The following is an 18,396-nucleotide window of genomic DNA, read 5'->3' as shown; positions in this document are numbered from 1 at the left end:
TCATTCAGAACAAAGTAAAACAATGAAGCCCAAGGAGCGAAGTGCTGGCATCATGGCTAAAAATGTCAGGGGAGAAGGAAGTGACGGAAGCTCTGAGCCATCTTCAACCCACGGAATGTTTGGACAATGTCCTGTGACCCCAAAGTGCTGTGGATTCCACCAATTTCAATTGGTTCCCACTGGCCAATCCCGGGAAATATCCAGGCTGTGTCTGCAGCACTCCCTCCAGTGTTGCTCTTAGAGAGTGGTTCCATCTTAGTCTGCAGGAAGTGGGCACTGCCCTGGGGCATCCAGGTCTTCCTGCCCAGCACCGTACCAGCCTCTCAGGAACTGGGTGAGGGCTCTGGTGATAAATACGAGCTCTACCCACAGGGTGTTATGAGGCCACAAAGAACTATGCTTCTTAAGAGCCTTTAATTCGGGAAATGAAACTGGTGGGATATTTCTTAAATTAAAATGCAGGATATAGAATTTATTGTATAATGTGATCTCAGGCATGTAAAAATATATTGGGAAAATCTGGAAGGAAATACAACAAAATAGAATTTTTTTTTTTTCTGATAGGAGTAGGAACTTGAGTTATCTTCTTCTTTTTAGTTTACTGTATTTCTTAACTTTTCTACAATGAGCATGTATTAAAAATAACTTACTCTGGCTGGGCGTGGTGGCTCATGCCTATAATCCCAGCACGTTGGGAGGCTGAGGTGGGTGGATCATCTGATGTCAGGAGTTCAGGACCAGCCTGGCCAAGATGGTGAAACCCCATCTCTACTAAAAATACAAAAATTAGCCGGGCATGGTGGTGGGTGCCTGTAATCCCAGCTACTCAGGAGGCTGAGGCAGGAGAGTCGCTTGAACCTGGGATGCGGAAGTTGCAGGGAGCAGAGATCGTGCCAGTGTACTCCAACCTTGGCAACAGAGCCAGACTCCATCTCAAAACAAAACACACACACACACACACACACACACACACACACACACACAACTTATTTTTCCCTACAATAAAAAGAGGTGAGGGAAGATTTTGGTTATGCTGAAAATAACTACAGTCCTGTCTAATCTATTTCTTAACATCAAGTACAATGAAACAAAACTATGTGACAGCACCAGTTTATTCACTCTGAGCTAATGCTTTCAGATTATGGGTTTCTTAGAGGGAAACTTCCCCTACTTAAGAGGACATACATCTCATTAGGGGTATTTTAGCAAATCCTACTGCACCATGTGGTTTTATGGCATAACTTTAAGAGCAATGACAATGAACTTTAAAAGCAAACACAATGACTGAGTCTTGAGATTAAAGATCACTTTAATTGGAACAACATAAATTAGTATTTTCCTCAAGGCAGTCACTTAAGGAAACCACTTATCCCCCTATATTGATGTTGCCATTTCTCAAAATATTTTTGGAACTTTCTGTGGAACTGCTCAGAAAAATCGTTCTGTTATTTCAATCACTCCCTATTTTTGACCAAAAATGGTTTTACCAGTTTGACACATTATTTACCTGACTTGACATCAAATTTTTTTAGGCTCTTAGATTTGCCCTAAAGAAAACCCTATTCTCAAAGGATAAAGATTCCCAACCACTGAGATTCTTTTTTTTAAGTCCTCACACAACGAAAACAATTCTAAACCTGTTCCCAACCATATTTTGAGTAATAATAGCATTCCTGCAATACCTGGCTGATCCCCCAAGATGACTAGTCTGAAGAGGCCAATTTTGGCGGTGGGAGAAAAGAAAGAGATCCATTACAGATTCGTGAAAACCCGTGATAAAGGCAATGGAGTTAGGTTGATTTTGTATCCCAGTAAACACTAATAAAAACCTATTAGAAGCCAAAAATTATTGAGTACAATAGAAAAATGAAAAACCATCAGTGGTTACTTTGGTCCTTTGAGGTGGCCAGCAGGGGCAGAATCTCAGGCTGGACACCCCAGGGGTTCCTTCTTATAGGACAAGATAAGACTAGCTACCTTTTGTCTCCATTTGCCTTGTTCATCATTTGTCAACAATGGCTTCACATTAGAATCACCCAGGGAGCTTTAAAAAAAAATACCAGTTGACTGGCAACATCCAGACAATGGAATCTGAATCTCAGAGGGTAAAGTGTAGGTATATATATTTGTGTGTATGTGTGTGTGTGTGCACGCGTGTGTGTGTACTGTTTATTCTTCTCTTTTCCCTTCCTTCAAGTTCCCAGGTGAACTGGATGCCCTGAAGTACAGAAAGGGGTGAGAATCGTGGGCAGCTGGTCAGATGAAGATCAAGGCTTCCATCTACAGAGCCTATCTCAGTTGATGAAATGAGCTCCTGAGTAACTCACTCATCACCTCACACTATGATTCATAAAAACAGAAATTAGGGACTATTCCTTGGTCTGTACATACAATCTTAGAAAATAATATAAAAAATGAGGATAAGAAGCATACAGTCTCCAGTTGACTAACCACATGAAAGATGAAAACACAGAAGTAGGCTACACAACGAACCCATGTCAGAGTCTAGTTATTGGGGGTGATTCTCTTTTCTTCTTTTGGACTCTAAATTTTATCTGTAGACTCTAATTTTTTCTTTCTTTTTTTTTTTTTTTTTTCAGAGACAATGTTGCTCTGTTGCCCAGCCTGGAGTGCAGTGGCACAATCTTGGCTCACTGCAACCTCCGCCTCCAGGATTCCAGCGATTCTCGTGCCTCAACCTCCTGAGTAGCCAGAATTACAGGTGCATGCCACCATGCCTGGCTACATATTTTTGTATTTTTAGTAGAGATGGGGTTTCACCATGTTGGCCAATTTGGCCTCGAACTCCTGGCCTCAAGTGATCCACCTACCTCAGCCTCCAACAGTGCTGTAATTATAGGGTGAGTTACCACACCTGGCCTTAAATTTTCCATAATGAATATGTATCACCTTTTGATACCTAATCTAGTGCTGGCCTGCTGACTTAAGAGATTAAAAACCACATACCGGTAGTATCTTGGGCTGTCACATCCACACCATGTGTAACCATGACCCTGAGGCATTCCACGTGTCCTTTTGCAGCAGCAAGATGGAAACTGGAAAGAAGTAAACACAATCTCCTTGAGATTTCTACTCTTTAATGTTCATCTCCAACAAATTTTTTTCCCTGCCATTTCATGTACAATTTCTCTTCCTTGAGCTCCACAAACACCCACTGACTACACATTATTATCAATCTCATTTTGAAGAGGAGGAAACAGAGGCTCAGGATGGTCTGAGAATTTTCTCATTGACAGCTGTAGTTAAATAATGGAGCAGGAGTTTGATCTTCCAGCCCCAAAGACCAGGCTTGAAAAAAGTAAGATTCAGTCATATATTTATCTCTTGATGAAACAAATCAGAAAGTCCCAACTAGATTGAATTTCTAAGTAATATGTCTTTATCAATGTTTTCCTATTGTCTAGTGTTTTCACCACAGCTATTTCACCATTTTAAAGTGATATGCTCTAAAAAAAAAATCTTGTCTAAGTCAGAGTGGCCAAGGTTCTTGGACAACTCAATGCCCACTGTTATGTTGTATCTGAGTAACAATAGTTGCATGCAATATTTGATAAGTGTCTAATGTGGGTCAAGCATCTGACTACACACTTTTATGCATTGTTTTTCATTCCTAAGACAGCTCTTTAAAGGTGAGTTCTATTACTTTCTTCATTAGATGGCAGGTGTCTACACTCTAGTGCAAAGAGCATTAGAGAAGGCCCACCATTAAGACTCCAGAACTCAATGAAACTTGGGAGCACGAACCATGATCAGCATGTTTAGATTGGGCATTAGAGGAAGGGATAATATCCAAATGCGAAATCAATCATCCCTGCATGTCCTGGGAAGAAGGGCACTTTTGCATGCAGAAAGAAGCAAAGTACAATTCCACTGGGTGGTCAGGCCCAGAGGCCAAGATGGCTGCAAAATCTGGGCAAGTTTCCCTTCTCTCAGTTTCCATCCTGTAGAGAGGTTAATGAGTCTTCTAGTTCTTCCCCTGCCTCAGTCCTCTTTTAGGGATGTGACCTCAGGATACCTCTCATGAAGTCTCTTAGTGTCTGTACCTCTGAATTAATGTCCAGATAATATTTTCTCATTGGGTAGGATCTGTCATTGAAATCCAGGGTAACATGAAAAGTCCGATAGCTGGAAAATCCGATAGCTGATATTTAAACCCAAGTTGGTCTGATTCCAGACTTCTTCTCTTAATAACTTGGCTGAGTGAGGGGGACATATCAACAAATAGGAATACTTCAGTACTCATTGCAAATCAGCCATAACATAATGATCTGTGTGTTTTGGGAAGTCAATTTAACCTCTCTGCACCTAAATTTCCTCCATTGTAAAGGCTGGGGATCAAGTCAAATAATTTCTAATGGTTCCTTTGGCTCTAATGTTTAATTATTTTAGCTTACCTGTCTCTACTCACTGCAACTACTTCTGTATTTGTGCAGCAATCTATGTGTAATATCTATTTACAGTCACAATTTATTTTATAAGTGATTTCACATTACAGTAAAACTTTGCATGCAATAATTTGGGAATGTAGTGACTTTTCATTTTTTTATATTGTTTGAGATGGAGTCTCATTCTGTTGCCTAGGCTGGAGTGCAGTGGCACAATCTTGGCTCTCTGCAAACACCGCCTCCCAGGTTCAAGTGATTCTCCTCCCTCAGCCTCCTGAACAGCTGGGATTATGGGCGTGTGCTACCACACCAAGTTGATTTTTGTATTTTTAGGAGAGAAGGGGTTTCACCATGTTAGCCAGGCTGGTCTCAAACTCCTGACCTCAGGTGATCCACCCACCTCAGTCTCCCAAAGTGCTGGGATTACAGGCATGAGCCACCACGCCTGGCCATAGTGACTTGTTTAAATGGAATTTCTGATTCAATATAGCTTAACCAAACTATATTGGGAGTGCAATAAATTACTCCACTTCTCAACATTGTTGGGATAGCTTCATTTTACAGTAAGTTCGCTTTTAAGCAGTAAGGTTATTATTAATCTTGGTGGAAGGTTTCTAAAAGTTTCCCAGCCTTAGGAATAGTACATGTAACATAATTAATTGCTCTTGGGAATATGGAGTCTCTTCAATTATTGAATTGTATGCTTAGGGATACTAATTGAAATGACCCTGGATTACTAAGCCCTAAAATTGATTAATGTTTAGCTTCTTAATGTCTTTGTGTTTGTTTGTAAGCTGTTCACTATGCCATCTCCTAAAAACTAAATCAAAAGTATCTAAATAAGAGAGTAGCCATATCCCATTCTAAAGATAAACATACCAGGAAGTGTCTACTGCACATGTACATATACACACACCCCAATCAATCAATTATATTTATCTATATTTAACTGTTGATTGAAATATACCATGTAAAGAAAGCTACACATATAATTGTATCGCTTGCTAAATTTTCGCAAATGAAATATTTTTCTTTCATACGAATCAAGAAACAATGTGGTCAGAGACCCCAAAACCCTCCTGCTGGCACCCCAGAAGTTCTCCATGTGCCCCTTTTAGTTACTAACCCCTTCCCCATGTGATATTTTTATTTTTTTCTACTCTGAGGCTCCTTGGATTACCTCTGCATTACATAGTCTATGTATGGGTGGTTGGAACTGCAGACCATCTGCCAGTGAAACATTATTATAGGCCACTCCTGTACATTGGTAAATGCAGTCTGTTGAACGTGATATGATATTCTACAAATGATCTGGGAAATGCAGAGTTTCAGGATCATCACTTGGAAGGCCCCCGATCAACACAAGGCAGAAGTGAGGTGTTAGGAAGCTGCGCTCAATTTCCATTCCCAGAGCAGAATTTTCTTAGACACAGCTTTTTAAAAGAAAATCCCTGATATCAACCTGAATTGACATATTTGATGGCTGAAACACATTTTATTGAGGGATCCAGTTAGTTAAAGCTTCATTGCATATGTTTTAATAAATTGTGTGTGATAGTGAGAGATTTTATTTTGTCCTGCCTCTCCCATTGAGAGTTTAGATCAGTAAGTGACTTTTTTTCTCTATTCTGGGGACTTTCCAACTATTATCCTGTAGAATGCTTGCATCCTGCTGAGAAAATAGAATGACAGAATTTTCCAAATTCATTGTTTTGGCTTCATGTATTTTACCTAAAGCTGCATCACTTAACTGCTCTTACAGATAAAACGGACAAAGTACAAACAAATAGAAATAACTAGAAACAGCTCATTCTGTAAGGATAGTCTTGGCTTTGATTTTACACTGCATGTATCTAATACCATATTTTTTGCTAGTAAAACCATTGCTAGTTCATGTAATTCAGTTTAACATTATTTCAAGGTGTTTCTGCAAGAAAACTCTAACATCCAGGTGTTTGCTGTGTTCTGATGTTACATGAAAGCTTCTGCTCTGCTTTCTAAAACACACAGGCATAGGAATGATCATGAAAAGCAGGAAAGGGAAAAACTGATCATTTTAGCTAGAAGTGTATGATCCATTTCTCCAGACAAGGAGCTCCACTGTGTATCATCATTCCTCTCACTGGGTATGCACTTCTGGCAAATGGAAGCAAAGCCAGGAAACACAGTCTGTGAGTCTGCTCTTGGGGAGATAGTCACTAATGCTGTGTGCTCTCTCTGCCCCTCCAAGTCTACCCTCTGCCCAGAGGCAGTCCCCTAATGAACTGTATCCAATGGGCTGCCCTGTGTTTTGGCTCCTGGCTGGGCTTGCCCAGTGAGAATGACAATGGGGTTCAGGGCATCATCTCCTCCCCTCCTTCCCTGGCCACACCTCAGCAGTGGCTGCCTTCCTCTGTGAAGACCACAGCTCTGCCAGGCCGGCTCTCCCAAAGCCACAGCTGCAGCTCTCCCTCCTTGCCCCTTCACGTCAAGAGTAGAAATAGATACTCACTGTTGCTAGAATCCTGGGCGGCCTTCCCAACCTTACTGGTTTCCCTTAACCTGGCCACATATTTGTAAATAGTTCCTTTCTTAAGTTCTCATCAATTATCCTATTTGATGCTACCTATTCCTGCTAGAACCCTGAATTACAGCAGGGTTGGGTATTTTGTGTGTGATGATCCACAGGATGAACTGTTAAGTTCTAGTGGATATTATCTGATTAAACATTTCTAAGAGCCAATTCAGGCTATCCTTTTCAAGTTTTAATTGCCACATATAGTTTGTTTGCTTATTTAACATATGGGCATTGTGGCTAAAATGTAATGAGAGAATATACCATATAACTTTTTAATTATATGGCATATAGTAAGTGACTTCAAAAAAGTTTTCTAATGTGGTCTTAGGCCAAAGTAGAAACCTGTTTAAAGGGTTGAAGAATATACCTCTCCACAGGTAAGAAAAACAAATGACTTTAGAAAAAGCCAGCACACAGTCTGGAATGTCCCACTACTCAATAAAGAAATACTAAAATTCAAACTTTTTACGGTAAACTTGGTTTTGAGAGAATAATCAAACCCCCAACAATACATATGGGCACCAACACACATGGATACAAACAACTGCTACAAAAACAAAATTAAAAAGCCATCAAAATTCACATACTTCTTACCAACTCAACCATCCATGTAATTTGTAAAATGTAATTAAGACTCTCAGAAAATACAAAAATGTATCAGCTCCTGAACCCTCCCATCATGCTAAGGTTTCATTCATTCTACTTGATGCAGACTCTAAAAGGAATTACTTAATTTTATCAGAGTCACTGACATATTACTCATTGAAGTACATACTAGAATTGTGGTCTACAACTGGGAAATTCTCAATAAGTTCTGTGGGCATATCCTGTGTAATAATGAGGGTTCTTCAGTAACGAGTTAGAAGTAAAATAAAATTTACTAAATATTCTATACTATATACTATGTATATATACACACACACCCATATACACACTATACATGTTATATATATTGTACCATATTCTACTATTAAAAATGTGCAGGCTAGGTTTAGAAAAAAATGCAAAATAAGAAAGCATAACTATCAAGAAAGTCATTTTGATCTCTATTGCTTGCTCTAACTCCTTAAAATATCTTACTTTTTATATAATACAGTAATGAATCATTGCCATAATTTTAGTCAGAAAACCATTTTACTACTTAACTTGGAATGTAGCATCTATAACCTGAAAGAGTTTGCTCAATGAGTTATCACATAAAAGAAAACCAAAATGGTCAGCTTTGTCCTGTTCGTATGAAAGGTGCGCAAATGCAGAAGAAATAGGCACAAATCAGACAACGAAGTGACTGTTGACAATTCCCTACCAACCCATCTCCTGTATATTATGAAAGCACTTATATATTCAATCTGGGCATCTTACACTTGAACAACCAACTGAAAGAGCAACCTCACTTAGTTTATTCCCCTCAGAGAGAACGGAAGCTCCTAGAAATAGGACCCCTGCCTCCTTTTTGTCTCACTCTCCAACCCTACACCTAGAAGCAGCTATTAATCAGGAGTGGAATAAACACCAATGTACAGAAGAACAGGGTGGGAAAACCACACTACTAACTTCTTTTCTGTATCTAATCTGAATATCAAGTCATCTTAACGTTTTAATTTCAGGGACTCTGGTTCTTATTCCTAATGTCTGTGATTTTGAAAAATTAAAGCTTCCAACCTTATAGCTTTATCAAAGCTTAGAAGAGGGACAAAAACATCTAGTCAGATGATAAAGTATAACAAGAAGCAGGATATTAGGGAGGTAGTGCTGGTAACCTTAAGGACTCAGACTATCTGGGTTTGAATCTATGCTTCCTTACTTATTAGGCTCTATCTCCATTTCCATGTCAGTAAAATGTGTTGTGAGGTATACAGGAATTACGTACAAAAGCACTTTGTAAAGTGTGAAGTGGGAAATAAACACTCAAAACATGCCACCAATTATTGTATCCTCACCAACACAAAGCATGGCACAGAGTGTGTGACATGTTGCTTGCTAAAAGGAATTGTTTCAATGTTCACAAAGGACACAGTAGCAAAAGTTAAATCAGAACCACCACTGCTTAAAAAACGAAGAGGGGAAAGGAGGGGCAAAAGCTATGTGTGTTTCCATTGAATGGAAACTTGGGAACAAAGTCGTAGACAAGTAGCAAACCACAATAAACCACCCAAGACAAGCCTTGTCTAACGCCCACACTTGAGAAGCTGACGTTCTGGCACCTCTCACAGAAGTGATCATCCCCAAAGCAGGGTTTGGCAGCAGCAAGTCATTAACATTTAGCCTCGGAATGTGAACCAGAAGCACAGCAAACTTTGAATAAGATACTCAAGTGGAAAGTTAGGTTCTTTTGGGTAGAAAAACATGACCAGCCAGTGGGAGAACCTGATATGTAGATGACGGTGAGTAGATTTCCCTTCTCATGTATGCGGTGACTGATAAATGTCAGCATCCTCACAGGCTGGGGCTCTCTATCTAGACGGCAGGCAGTCATCTGTGGGGTCATCTCAGGCTTAGGAAGCAGATGGTGCCCAAGGCCAGCACATGACTCATTAAGAGCATGACTGGTGCCCTCTGATGGCCTGTGTCCTGGATAGCTGGCAACTCTAAATAAAGAGAACTTACAGATTAGGATGGGGTAGGGGCGAGGGCAGTAAGTTGATAAAACTTACCTGTCCTCTTTAAACATAGTGTTTTTTGTTTTTGTTTCTGTTTTGAGGTGGAGTCTCACTCTGTCGCCCAGGCTAGAGTGCAGTGACTCAACCTTGGCTCACTGAAACTTCCACTTCCTGAGTTTAAGTGATTCTTGTGCCTAAGCCTCCCTAGTAGCCGGGATTACAGGTGTGCACCACCATGCCTGACTAATTTTTGTGTTTTGGCAGAGATGGGGTTTCACCATTTTGGCCAGGCTGGTCTTGAACTCCTGACCTCAAGTGATCCACCTGCCTCGGCCTCCCAAAGTGCTGGGATTACAGGCGTGAGCCACCATACCCAGCCAAACATGGTATTCTTAACAATGTTAATTCTAAGGCATTGGAATTAACTCAAGTATCGTATCATTTTGATATTTCTATAGTTGTATATTTTTACAAGTACTGCTACTTCTATAGCTAAAAGTATTCATTCATATATTTACTATAACATTAGGGTATCTGTGTGTGAGACATGGTTCTAAGGAAACAATAATGAATAAAACAAAGTTCCTGCCTTTATGGAGCTCGACTTTCAGCAGGAAGACTAAAGAGAACCAATGGTTTCAACTGGGGGTGCTTTTGCACCCTTGTCCTTGGAATATTTGGCAATGTCTGGAGACATTTTTTATTATGGACTAGGGAAGAGGGAGAGAAGGGAGATTCTATTGGCATCTGATCTGCAGAGGCCAGAGATGCTGCTGACCATCTCTACAATGCACAAGATAGGTCCCCACAAGTACAAATTATCTATCCAGACTAAAATATCAGTAGTGGGCTGGGTGTGGTGGCTCATGCCTGCAACCCAGCACTTTGGGAGGTGGAGGGGGGCAGACTGCTTGAGCCCAGGAGTTCAAGACCAGCCTGAACAACATGGCCAAATCCTGTCTTTACAAAAAAATTTTTTAAAAATTAGCCAGGTCTGGTAGCACATGCTTGTAGTCCCAACTACTCGGGAGGCTAAGGCGGGAGGATAGCTTGAGCTTGGGAGGTAGAAGCTATAGTAAGCTGTGATCACACTACCACTGCACTCTAGCCTGGGTGACAGTGAGACCCTGTCTAGGAAAAAAAAAAAAAAAAATCAGTAGTACCCAGGTTAAGAAACTCTGTAATAAACCATTAAAGGCAATGTATACACTAAAAACATAATTCTATAAAAACAAATTAAACAAAGACCAAAAAACAAAATAAAAAGAGAATTTAATCTTTATATTGAGTTATAATCCACGTACCATAAAAATCACCATTTTTAAAATGCACAATTAAGTTGCTTTTAGTATATTCACAAAGCTGGCAACCAACGTCATTATCTAATTCTAGAACATCTGCATCATCTCCTCCCAAAAAAAATCCCTTTATCCATTAGCAGTCGCTCCCCATTTCCCTACTTTCCCAACTCCCAGGAAACCACAAATCTACTTGCAGTTTCTATGGATTTGCCTATTCTGGACGTTTCATTTTAAAGATGGGATCGTATAATACATGGTCCTTTGTGTCTGGTTTCTCTCATTTAGCATGTTTTCAAGGTTCCTCCATGTTGCAGTATGCATTAGTACTTCCTTCCTTAATAATATTTCATTGTATGGATATGCTATATTTTGTTTATCTATTCATTATCTGTTGGACATTTCAGTTGTTTTTACTGGGGATTATTATCACTGCCTCAACATTCACGTACGAGTGGTTGTGTATACACATTTTTCAATACTAATGGGTACATACTGAGGAGCGGAACTGCTGAGTCATATGGCCATTGGGAACAGGCCCCCAAATTTGGCCATAAACTGGCTCCAAAACTGGCCATAAACATAATCTCTGCAGCACTGTGACATGTTCATGATGGCCATGACGCCCATGCTGAAGGTTGTGGGTTTACCAGAATGAAGGCAAGGAACACCTGGCCCACCCAGGGTGGAAAACCGCTTAAAGACCTTCCTGAACAAATGGCATGAGCAATATGTGCCTTAAGGACATGCTCCTGCTGCAGATAACTAGCCAGACCCATCCCTTTATTTCAGCCCATCCCTTTATTTCCCATAAGGAATACTTGTAGCAAATCTTGTGACTGGTTTGCTGTCAATAAATATGTGGGTAAATCTCTGTTTGAGGCTCTCAGCTCTGAAGGCTGTGAGACCCCTGATTTCCCGCTCCACACTCTGTATTTCTGTGTGTGTGTCTTTGATTCCTCTAGTACCGCTGGGTTATGGTCTCCACGACCAAGCTGGTCTCAGCAAGTGGTGCCCAACGTGGAGGCTCGAATCCAGGTTGAAGGGTCACTGGAGCGACAGTTGGAAAATGTGGAGCTAAGCTGGAGGACACCCGAGTACTCTTTTAAGCAATTCCTGTGGTGACTAAGAAGGGGAGCTTGGAAGCATCAGGGTAACAATGGGACAAGTGTGGGCTCTGGTTCGTTCCACCTTGGAACCTTTTCACACTAATGATGAGGAGGAAGGAGAGTATAATGAAGTAACAGAAGAAGTAACAGAGCAGGTTTGTTTGGCAGCTAAAGCTAAAGTGGCAGAGGAGGAAGAGGTTCATCCCTACCCTTCTGCACCCCCTCCTTATTTTGAAGAAAAAGAGTGGCCTGACCCTCCAGATCTTTCATTTCCAGAGGACACTGGGCAAAAAGTAGTTGCCCCAGTGACTGTTTGAGCAGCGCCTCGAGTGACCGCTCTCAGTTCTACTCAGACAGGAATTCAGCAAGCTAGATGAGAGGGTGGTTTAGAGGCCTGGCAGTTCCCTGTTAGGATACACCCCCCAGATCAACAGGGAAATATTATAGCTACATTTGAGCCATTTCCTTTTAAATTTGGGAAACACCGTAAGGGGCCCATCCCGGGCCCCATTCCAAACCGGGGTATTTCTGGTTCAGGCCATTCCCTCACCCCTGTACAATGTCTGTCCCTCGCCACAGCCAGTAGTGCCACAGTAGATTTATGCTGCACAAAAGCTGTGAGCCTTCTGCCTGGGGAACCCCTGCAAAAGGTTCCAACAGGAGTCTGTGGACCCTTGCCAGTGGGAATGATAGGATTACTTCTAGGAAGGTCTAGTTTAAATTTAAAAGGGGTACAAATGCAAACAGGAGTCATTGATTCAGATTACAATGCGGAAACTCAAATTGTTATATCTACTTCTGTTCCCTGGAAAGCAGAGCCAGGAGAGTGCATAGCACAGCTCCTCATTGTGCCATATGTGGAAATGAGGAAAAGTGAAATTAAATGAACAGGAGGATTTGGAAGCACAAATAAACAAGGCAAAGCAGTTTATTGGGTGAATAGAATGACTGACAAACATCCTACCTGTGAAATAACTATTCAGGGAAAGAAATTTAAAGGTTTGGTAGATACAAGAGCAGACATTTTAACCATTTCTCTACAGCACTGGCTGTCCACGTGGTCAGTTCAACCCACTCAATTTAACATAGTTGGAGTTGGGAAAGCCCCTGAAGTATATCAAAGTAGTTATATTTTGCACTGTGAAGGGCCCAATGGACAACCTGGGACTATTCAACCAATTATAACTTCTGTACCTATAAATTTATGGGGAAGAGATTTATTACAACAATGGGGAGAACAAGTTCTGATTCCAGAACAATTATATAGCCCTCAAAGTCAACATATGATGCATGAAATGGGGTATGTCCCTGGTATGGGACTAGGAAAAAATTTGCAAGGTTTGAAGGAACTGCTTCAAGCAGAAAGACAAAGTTCCCGCCAAGGTTTAGGATATCATTTTTGATGGTGGCCATTTTTAAGCCTCCAGAACGTATACCTTTAAAATGGTTAACAGATAAGCCAATGTGGATAGAAAAATGGCTGCGAAGTAAAGAGAAACTGGAGGCTGTAGAGGACTTTGCTAATGAACAATTAGAAAAAGGATGCATAGCTCCAACATTTTCCCGCTGAAATTCTCCAGTCTTTGTTATTAAGAAAAAATCAGGTAAATGGAGAATGTTAACTGATTTAAGAGCCATTAATTCAGTTATACAACTTATGGGGACCTTAGTAAATGACACTACTTTCTATGGCCATAGAAAGTAGCCATACGTAGGAATCAATTGAAAACATTAAATGACTTTCAAAAATTACTAGGGGACATTAATTGGATACGACTTGTTCTAGGCATTCCTACCTATGCCATGAATAATCTATTTTCTATCCTTAGAGGAGATCCTAGTCTCACTAGCCCTCGGCAATTAACAAAAGCAGCTCAGGCAGAGCTGCAGCTAATCGAAAAGCAAGTCCATAAAGCTCAAATAAATAGAATAGATCCAGAGAAGACTCTAGATTTGCTAATTTTTCCAACTCAGCATTCACCTACTGGTGTTATTGTCCATGAGAAGGACTTAGTAGAGTGGCTTTTTCTTCCACATACTAATTCACGGACTCTAACTCCTTATTTGGATCAAATCACTACTATGATAGAAAATGGGAAAACTCAGATTGTTAAACTACATGGATATGATCCTGGAAAAATTATTGTCCCTCTCACGAAGGCACAAATACAGCAAGTTTTTATAAATAGTCTTACTTGGCAAACCCATTTAGCTGACTTTGTGGGTATTCTCAATAATCATTTTCCTAAAACGAAATTGTTTCAATTTTTCAAATTAACTAATTGGATCCTCCCTAGAATAACTAAATTTAAACCAATTGCAGGTGCTGAAAATATCTTTACAGATGGGTCTAGTAATGGTAAAACTTCTTATTCTGGCTCAAAAGGTAAAGTTTTTCAGACACCTTATACTTCAGCTCAAAAAGCAGAGCTTGTAGCTGTAATTGAGGTATTGACTGCTTTTAATACGCCCATTAATGTGATTTCTGATTCTTCATACGTGGTGCATTCCACACAATTAACTACAAATGCTGAAAGAAGCTAAAGCTATTATCCAGCAATGCCTAACTTGCCAAAGGGTGCATTCCTCATCTTTTCCAGGAGGAGTTAATCCTCAAGGATTGGAACCTAATTCTCTTTGGCAAATGGATGTCACACATCTTCCCTCGTTTGGGAGACTAGCTTATGTACATGTATGTGTGCACACCTTTTCTTCCTTTGTCTGGGCTACATGCCAATCAGGAGAATCTTCTGCCGGTGTTAAACGTCACCTTTTCCAGTGTTTTGTGGTAATAGGCATTCCAGCTTCTATTAAAACAGATAATGCCCCAGGCTATACTAGTCAACCTCTAGCTACATTTTTCTCTATATGGAATATTAAACACATTACTGGTATCCCATATAATTCTCAAGGACAAGCCATAGTGGAAAGAATGAATCTCTCCGAGAAACAGCAGTTGCAAAAGCAAAAGGGGAGAAACAGGGACTACAGAACACCCCATATGCAATTGAATCTTGCATTATTGACTTTAAATTTTTTGAGTCTGCCTAAAGGCCAGATGTTATCAGCAGCTGAACAGCATCTACAGAAACCAGCTGCAAAGACAGAAGCAGAACAACTGGTTTGGAGGAGAAATTCGATAACAAAAACTTCATAAACAGGTAAAATAATAACTTGGGGTGGAGGTTATGCTTGTGTTTCTCCAGGCCAGAATCAGCAGCCAATTTGGATACCATCAAGACACCTGAAACCTTATATGAGCCAGATGCCGAGGAAGAGATTCCGGGAGGATCCCAAGGACCCCTGGGTTGCAGCCATGTCAGGACTGATGCTGAGGAGGACCCCAACTGTCCTGAGCAACAGCCATCGAACACAGCCACCTACTTGGGAACACATCAAGAAGCTGTCACAGATGGCAGAAGAAAACCTGAGGAAAGTGGGACAACCAGTCACAGTGAGTAATTGAATGGTATCTATGATAGCGGTGATCACCATTGCCATGAGAATTCCTTCAACAAGGGCTGACACAGAGAACAATTATACTTATTGGGCATATTTATCAATCTTGGCTGGCAATAATGCCTGGATGTAATCACTCTACGCCACAGTTACACATGTTTTCTGATCTCAGTATTTACCATTATAAATCTGCTCCTATAATTGAGGCATACCGCCCTCAAAAACCGATTTGTAAACGGAATTGGACCTGGCCAGAAATAGTGAATGTACTTGTTTGGGAAGACTGCATTGCAGAACAGGCAGAGGTGCTGCACAACGATTCCTATGGAATTATTATTGATTGGTCCCCTAAGGGAATGTTTAGCTTGAATTGTACCTCTCAGTCTGCATGCACGGCCACACTATGTTTAGCTGATCTGAACAAAATGGTCAGATGGTAGAAAGATAAGAAATACGGCAAGAGTTCCATGTTTCCTACCATGGAAACATGGTGATATAGTGGCACCTCAACCTCAAATGATATGGCCCACTGTAGGAGCTAAACATAAGGATTTGAGGAAACTATTAATAGCTCTTAATAAGATCAAATTTTGAGAAAGAATAAAAAAGCATCTAGAAGGACACTGTACAAATTTGTCTTTGGATATTGCAAAACAAAAAGAACAAACATTTAAAGCATCCCGGGCACACCTGGCCTCAATGCCAGGAACTGGAGTGCTTGAAGCAGCTGCAGACAGATTAGCAGCTAGTAACCCATTAAAATGGACAAAAACATGTAGAAGCTCTGTGATTTCAATGATGATTGTGCTTTTAATCTGTGTTGTATTTGTATAGTCTTTAGATGCAGAATCTGGCTCCTGTGAGAAGCAGCTCACTGTGATAAAGAAGCCTTTGCTTTTATCACTTTGGATAAAAAAAAAAGAGAGAGAGACGGGGGCTATGTTGGGAACAGGCCCCCAAATCTGGCCACAAACTGGCCCCAAAACTGGCCATAAACAAAATCTCTGCAGCACTGGGACATGTTTGTGATGGCCATGACACCCACGCTGAAGGTTGTGGGTTTTACTGGAATGAGGGCGACGAACACCTGGCCCGCCCAGGGTGGAAAACCGCTTAAAGGCATTCCTAAACCACAAACAACAGCATGAGCGATCTGTGCCTTAAGGACATGCTCCTGCTGCAGATAACTAGCCTGACCCATCCCTTTATTTTGGCCCATCCCTTTACTTCCTGTAAGGAATACTTTTAGTAAATCTTATGAACTGGCTTGCTGTCAATAAATATGTGGGTAAATCTCTGTTTGAGGCTCTCGGCTCTGAAGTCTGTGAGACCCCTGATTTCCCACTCCACACTCTATATTTCTGTGTGTGTGTCTTTAATTCCTCTAGCGCTGCTGGGTTAGTGTCTCCACGACCAAGCTGTTCTCAGCAAGTGTAGACACATTTTTCAATACTAATGGGTATATATCAAGGAGTGGAATTGCTGAGTCACATGGCAACTATATTGAACTTTCTGAGGAACTGCTAACCTGTTTTCTAAAGCTGCTGTACCATTTAACATCTCTATCAGCAATTCACGAGAGCTCCAATTTCTCTACATCCTAGCCAAGACTTATTATCTTCTGGAAAATTTAAGAGATGAGAATTTTAATTACAACCTAAAATTTCCAGATGTAAAACGTGTAGCTCTTTCTCAGTGAGCCCTCTGAGGTAGTTCCTTTGGTTAAGTATCAGCTGAAATCTGCACTTAAAGGAATATAAAAAAGTGAATGCAAAACAAATTAGAAACATCCTTCAGCTTTGTCTCTACATAAGCTTTTACTTCTAATTAAAAAGTGTGGGCTTTCCTTTTAAAGACACAAAATGTCATTCAAAAGTCTATATGCCAACATATTTATACCATTAAGAGGGTTTTTTTTTTTTCCTTTCTTTTTGTAAAAAAAAAAAAAAAAAAAATTTACAGAAATGGGGTCTCACTCTGTTGCCCAGCCTGGTCTCAAACTCCTGGCCTCAAGCAATTCTCCCAAACTGGGGTTACAGGTGTGAGCCACCAAACCCACCTACCTCTTCATTTAGATAGGTCAAGAATGCAGTGGAGCTGTGGAGATGCGAAGAGCAAAAAAACCTCTTAGCTACTTCCTAACTCAGGCCCAGTGAGCAGGATGCTGGTCACTGCCTGGAATAGCAGGGTACTAACCAGATTCTCGAACTCCTGGCCTCTAGCAATCCTCCCATCTCAGCCTCCCAAAGTGCTGAGATTACAGGCGTGAGCCACCATGCCCGGCCAGGGTACTACCCAGATTCTGATGTAGCTGAAATAACACTTTGACAGCCTATGTCTTGGCTAACTCAAAGAGTGGCCTGGGGAACAGGAGCATATTAGAAATGCAAACTCTCAGGCACCACTCCAAACCTACTGAATCAAAAGCTGCCTTTACAAGATCCCCAGCTGATTCCGTGTACACATCCAAGTTTGAGAAGCACTGCTCTAAACATAGAATAAGTTAAAAACTTCACACCGTCATTTTTTCCTTTTAAAAATATGTTTAAAAAATTTTAATTGACACAAAATATTTTACTTATTATGGAGTACATGTGAATATGTGTTACATGCATAGATTGTAATTCAGGTCAGCATTTGGGATATCCTTCACCTTGAATATTTATCATTTCTCTGTGTGGGTAACATTTAAAGTCCTCTCTTCTACATACTTTGCAATGGAAAGACATTGTTGCTAACTATAGTCACCCTAGTCTATCCAATAGTGTGGTTTATTCATTTGTAGATCTAATGATATGTTTCTACTCTCTTTATCTGCACCCCAACCCGCCCACCCACACCACACACCCATCCCATGCTCTAATATCTACCATTCTATTCTCTGTCTTCATGAGATCAGGGTTTTTTTTGTTTTGTTTTGTTTTGTTTTTTTGAGACAGAGTCTTGCTCTGTTGCCCAGTCTGGAGT

General features: G+C 40.6%; 1 protein-coding gene across 13 annotated transcripts in view; it reads right to left on the bottom strand.

The window, feature by feature from the left end:
- RAI14 (retinoic acid induced 14) overlaps positions 1-18,396 on the bottom strand; it is a 174,247-nt gene that overhangs the window by 35,136 nt on the left and 120,715 nt on the right. For all 13 annotated transcript variants that reach the window (XM_078004647.1, XM_078004650.1, XM_015139828.3 and 10 more), the window contains one exon: positions 2,968-3,056. In XM_078004647.1, the coding sequence (XP_077860773.1) occupies positions 2,968-3,056 (89 nt within the window). The remainder of the gene's footprint in view (positions 1-2,967; positions 3,057-18,396) is intronic.

The sequence above is a fragment of the Macaca mulatta genome, chromosome 6, assembly GCF_049350105.2.
Source record: "Macaca mulatta isolate MMU2019108-1 chromosome 6, T2T-MMU8v2.0, whole genome shotgun sequence".
Classification (NCBI taxonomy): domain Eukaryota; kingdom Metazoa; phylum Chordata; class Mammalia; order Primates; family Cercopithecidae; genus Macaca; species Macaca mulatta.
This window is presented reverse-complemented; position numbering and strand designations above follow the sequence as displayed.